This window comes from Limulus polyphemus, unplaced genomic scaffold, assembly GCF_000517525.1.
Source record: "Limulus polyphemus unplaced genomic scaffold, Limulus_polyphemus-2.1.2 Scaffold6231, whole genome shotgun sequence".
NCBI classification, from domain to species: Eukaryota; Metazoa; Arthropoda; class Merostomata; order Xiphosura; family Limulidae; genus Limulus; species Limulus polyphemus.
In genome coordinates this window covers 5,138-11,292 of record NW_013671841.1, presented here as the reverse complement: position 1 = coordinate 11,292, position 6,155 = coordinate 5,138, and the positions used below count along the sequence as shown (strand labels likewise).

The 6,155-nt window shown below is 30.6% G+C and overlaps 1 protein-coding gene across 2 annotated transcripts in view; it reads left to right on the top strand.

Annotated features, from left to right (window-relative positions):
• LOC106473503 (homeobox protein cut-like) overlaps window positions 1-6,155 on the top strand; it is a 48,529-nt gene that overhangs the window by 38,644 nt on the left and 3,730 nt on the right. For both annotated transcript variants that reach the window (XM_022401931.1, XM_022401930.1), the window contains 7 exons: window positions 487-623; window positions 1,956-2,028; window positions 2,760-2,863; window positions 4,142-4,258; window positions 4,825-4,911; window positions 5,257-5,313; window positions 5,695-5,775. In XM_022401931.1, coding sequence (XP_022257639.1) covers window positions 487-623; window positions 1,956-2,028; window positions 2,760-2,863; window positions 4,142-4,258; window positions 4,825-4,911; window positions 5,257-5,313; window positions 5,695-5,775 — 656 coding nt within the window. The remainder of the gene's footprint in view (window positions 1-486; window positions 624-1,955; window positions 2,029-2,759; window positions 2,864-4,141; window positions 4,259-4,824; window positions 4,912-5,256; window positions 5,314-5,694; window positions 5,776-6,155) is intronic.

The window sequence follows — 6,155 nt, the reverse complement described above, 5'->3', positions numbered from 1 at the left end:
ATGTTTATAAAGTTTCAGAACAGTAAGTGTTTTTTACAACCATAAACACTAAATATTTATACTGTATATAGTAGGTGCTTTTTCAGTGTTAGAACAGTAGATGTGTATAACAATATAGACACTAGATGTTTATACAAAGTTAGAACAAAAGATGTACACAATTTAGACATTAGATGTTAATTTAATGTTGGAATAGTAATATATATAACCATACAGACATTAGTTGTTTATACAGTGTTAAAACAGTAGATGCAGTTTACAGTATAGACATTAGATGTTTATATTATGGCAGAACAGCAGGTCTGTTTATACTCAGTTTATATGTAGTAACAGAATACTAAAAAATATATATTTGAGGAAGAAAGAAATTCAGATCATGTAGTCTGTTTATAAATATTATTTGAGTAAGTTTCAGGTTTATTTTTTATGAACATATATGTTTGTTGGAGAATTTGTAAACATTGCCAAACATTCATATGTACACAGCTTGTTATGAGGCAGTGATGAAGGAAAAGGAAATGCTGCAATATCGAAGTGATTTCCAGAAGAAGCTAATCCAACAACTAGAAGAAGATTTGTCCTGTGTGAACTCTTTGACTTGTCTCTATCGTGGAGAGGGAGAGGTATTTAATCAGTTTTTTTGTTCAAGTTCAAATTGAGATAGGAAGGGAGTGGTATCAGTAATGCTGAGCTAAAATGATACACTGCATCACAGAACAATAAATGGTTTCATTGGCTGTAGAAATTTTGAACATTTTATCTGACTTGAATGATAGCAAAGAGTCAGTTGAACGATGTCACATCATGAAAGGTGTAAACATGTCTAGATTTTGAACGGTTCTTTGAGGAGTATCGAGCTGATACTTGTAGGGAAATTCCATGCACATAAAAGAAAGTTTTCTGCAAGTTACCTGAAACTTTTGAAATACAAAATGGGAAGAAATGGCTAGATGGATTAAAAGATACACAATGCTAAGTGCATCTACAATTGGAAAGCTTCACAGTTTTAGGACCTAGTAATGTGAGTATCTTTAACTCACACATCCGTGACATTGGAGCCTGCAGTACATTCCAGTGCTGTTAATTTAATTCCAGTAAATTTAACAACACCAAAGACTTGAGCAAGAGAACCTAGCTTCACAGTGAGCTCTATATCTGCAACCACTTCTGTTGTTTTTTTTGCAAACACTTACTTCACAAATTAATTCAGCCAAACAAGCAAACCTTATGCTTGGTAATAAATACTGATAGTCCCAGCATTTTCCAGTTCCAATCACAGGGGAATGCTGTCCTCCTGTTGATGAGGACAAGTATTATATTGACGAGAGTGTTATACTTAATTACAGTACTTTAGATTCATTGGAGTAGATGGCTGAAGCTAAATTTTATTTTAAGCAAACTTTATGTAATGTACGAGTAACTGATATTTTGCCCATCCATTCTGTCCTACACCTCCATAATGAAATGACACCAATGTCTTCAACTATCACCGTATCAGCTGACATATATTATCAGATGTGTTATAAATATATACTTTTGTTTTGTATCTAATTAAAACAGATAATATATTATTTTAATAGCATATAAATCTGCACATGGTAATGACCACAATCTTGAGAATTATGTGTAAGGATTCAGCATGTGGGTCACCATATCTGGATAAATTTTCATTCAAATTTGATATGGGCAATTTTATAAAACTTCAGTTAAGTGACATGTTTGTTAAAACATGAAAATATTATGTTAAATGTTTGTTTTGAGTCTGTAATCATAGTAGATCACCTGATATACTTTGTTATAAAATCTATAACCAATGTGTAAATGAATATGGTTCATGTAGTTTGAGCCACCAGAAGTTAGAACATGCTCTATTCCTAAACTGGTACTTTATCAATAGCGAATGTATTTGTTAACCAAATCTGTTTTTATAACATTTTTTGCTGTTATGATTATAGGGGCAAGCTGCTTCTCCATTGTTCCCTACAGAAATCATTGCAGAAGTTTCAAAGGAAGGCACTGATCACAAAGGTAAACCTTTAGAGAGAGAAATCCATGATCATATCAGGTAATCCTGAGAAACTTTGATCAAACCTTTACATGAGAAAGTCACAATAAAACCAGGTAAACCTTTACTGGAAGAAAGTCATACTTATTCAGGTAAATAAATACAGAGATAAATGAATGATCAAATCAGGTAAGCTTTTACAGTGACAAAATTCTCTAGGACCACCATCACTTTTCATTAAATCATTCAGAACCCATGTTTTGAACTTGAAACACTAAAATTGTTTTTATTTTTTCTTTGTTCTTATTACAGTGACAAAGTTCTCTAGGACCACCCTCACTTTCCATTAAATCATTCAGAACCCATGTTTTGAACTTGAAACACTAAAATTGTTTTTATATTTTCTCTGTTCTTATTACAGTGACAAAGTTCTCTAGGACCACCCTCACTTTCACCACTTTCCATTATATCATCCAGAACCCATGTTTTGAACTTGAAACACTAAAATTGTTTTTATCTTTTCTCTGTTCTTACATTTTGCTACCTTAAACTGCTGTAACGTTTGGTTCTGTATGAAGACATTTATGTTGAGCATCAGTACTATGTGAGAGTTTATAAATACTGATGAACATTGTGGAATATCAACTTCCATCTAGTGGTGCTCAAAAGTGAGAGGTTTGTAGCATTTATTACTTAATAATTAGAATATTACCTAATAATAATCTAATACAATTTTGTTGGATCTTTTCTTCAGTACGCACCTCATCGCCCGACTTGACTGGGACAGCTGAGAACTTGCTTCCAATTATTTCCAGCCAGCGAGAACGTTTTAGGCAACGGAACCAGGAACTGGAAGCTGTATGTAGTGACTGGAGTTGAATAGCTTTTAGTTTAACTGCATTTTATTCATACTGGACATATGACACCACATGGACAGTCCAATCTGTTCATCAGATTTGTGCCTTATATATACAGTAGAATCTTAACATTAAGGACACCCTTCCAACTGCATTCAAATGCCCTCTTTAGCAAAATGCCCTCAAAAATGAGCCACACAAAGCTGGATTCTATATTGACCAAACAAATTTCTGAATTTTAAGGCCCTCCATTTTGTTTGGTGTATGCAGGATACAGGTGTTCATGAGTTACACGTTGCCATCACATGGAGTGTTGTCAACAGGAGGTCTCAGGGGGTGGACTAACTGTGCCCTTTTTTTCTTTATGATTGGTCACAAACTTTCAAAGTACTTCTCTTCAGAGGTTGAACTGCTAAATATTTCACATTTATTTTACTTTCAAAGACTGAAGTAGAAATCCCACTGAAAATAAAGCAACAAATCACCACTTGTGTCATTAGATTGTTTATGTGACACCATAATATGATAATTTTGAGAGCAACAAAGCACATGAACAGAAATAAGTCAACTTGACCCCTGCTCCGAGAACACAATGTGGAATTTATCAGCTTGTGTATCCTACAGTGTTTACAACGAGAATTACCCAGAGTAATAAGATTGCACTTTGAATCTGTGAAAAATTTTATTACAGTATAATATAATGTTAAAGTGAATAGTGGCAACATTATATTCCTACACAGTGAATTCAAAATGTTTTATCTGTTTATCTTTGGCACAAACATAAATTAGATAAAAAAATCTTGACAGTTCCAATCTTGTGTAAAAATGTCAACATGATAAAAACAGACTGGCACAAAGAGAATAAATAACCTTATTTATAAGACGTTGTGTTAAATTGTCAAGTGCATCACCTAAAACTGGTTAATAATTTTCAACTATCTCAAAAATTTAGTTAACTAGTTTTGACTGTTCACAATAAAATTATGAATTTTTTTCAGAGAATTTTTTTCGAATTTCAAAAAAAGAATAATCCAGATTTTCATTAGTCTCATAATCCAATAGTATTCACACATTTTTAGACTTTACAAGCTTAGAAAACTTGCTCATATTATTATAAATCTTGTGATATAAAAATGTATATATAACTTGCTTCCATTTGATTTAGCCATAAAGTCTTTAATAATGTGAATTTTAATTTAGGTTACTAGAATATGTGATCTAGTACGTCAGTAAAAATAAGTGTTAAAAGTATATCGGTGACCAATTTTTGTTTATTTAGGAAAATACCAATTACCGTCAGCAGCTAAGCCTCTTGCAAAGTGAGATGGAACGTCTTCATTTTGATAACATTAAGTTATATGAGAAGATCAAATTCTTGAAATCTTATCCAATTCAGGTAAGTACAAAATCTGTTTTACTAACAACACACAACTAAACCATTGAAACAAACATTGAAGAACTGGATATCAGGTAATGTGGAGAGATGAAGTATTATAAAAATATTAAAGAGGTTAACTCAGTAATAATATTGACACAAATGAAAGTTTCAGAGAGTGGATGCAAAGCTAATATAATATAGCTAATTTTTTCCATTTCAAATGCACTTCTTGAGAATGGAGGGATGTAATTGAAAGTTTGAAGTCACCTCACCTTATAAGGCTTGAACTCATGTTTATTTGAAAAACTCCAAACAGATATGTTATCTATTCAGAACTTCTGTTGTAATAACTCAAGAATGATGTAGTAACCAGTGTGATAAATTTTATGTTGCAGCTGGAAGTTGTGTGCAACAGAAAAGTTAAAATCAACTTTTTTTTCTTCTCAAATGTCAAATCCTTCAAGCCAGTTAGTTATGATGTGTCTTTCTCACAAACTATTAAAGTTACACTTGAAGAAGCAGAGAGAGAAGTCAAGTATGCTTTGTGTTCTGATATGCAGGTTTAATAATTTCTGTTTACACAGCGACCCCGTTCGGAAGATGAGATGGAAAGTCGTTATTCTGTACAATATGAAGAAAAACTAGATCCCTTTTCTAGATTTAGCAAACAGGTAAGATAACATGGAGAATTTTCAGGATATAAATATACAAACAAATTGTACTCGTACTGTTAATTTTATACATATATGTTTTTCCCATGAACTTTTAGCATCATTATTAAGAAATCCATAACTTACTTTAGCGATTTGTTCATTTATTGAGTGTTTTTGTAAGTTGTTCTTTAATTGACAAACTTTTTTTTAAACTTGAAAATACAAATTAGATGGTGAAGCATGATTTTTTTTTTAAATTTGAATATGAGCTTAGATATTTAAATAATTCACTTTAGACAGGAGACTTAAGTTGCTACAGTGTAAGCTGTATTGTACTCAAAGTTTGTTTCTTTTCAATTTCAGGAAAAACAAAGGAAGTATATGAACCTCAGCCCTTTCGAAAAGATAACCTTGAGTATGGTAAGGTTAATTTTTATTTAATGGTTTAAAAAATATTCTTTACAAAATGTTATAGATTTATTCAAATAAGCAATGATATATTTATAATTTGTAAACTGTTTATTTTATTTGTAATTCTTAAATCTAAAATACTTTTTTTTTATAAATAGACAAAATACTCCATCTTACCCCTTTAAACATTGGTTCAAAATACAATCATTTTGTTTACTACCTGAAACAACTATTGTAATATGTTAATACATTTTGAAGTAACGAGTTAAAGAAAAGAAACAATACTATTTTACAATGTTGTAAGCAACAAAAACCTTGTATTGTTCACTCTGTCAGTATTTTAGTTTATTGCCTTTAGTTTTTGATTATTTAATGTATGTTACTTCACAGGGACGTACCATTCTGTCAAACCGTATAGCACGCACCATTACCTTTATCTACACTCTGCTACTGCACTGTTTGGTCTTTCTGGTAAGTTGTGGGGTTAAATGAATCATTAAAATATGTTGTAGTTTCTAAGTTTAAGAGTTATCTTTACATTTTTAACATCTATCTGTGAATTGTAGTAAAGCTTTTAGTATGTTGTATAACTTATGTCGTTATATGAGGGCTCTGTAAATTATTAATGTGTTAATAATTATTAATAATTAGTATGTATAATTAGTAATTAATAATTAATATAATTAATTAGTAATTAATAATTAATATAATTAATTGGTAATTAATAATTATTAATTATTAATAATTAGTATGTATAATTAGTAATTAATAATTATTAATTATTAATAATTAGTATGTATAATTAGTAATTAATAATTAATATACTTAATTAGTAATTAATAATTAATATA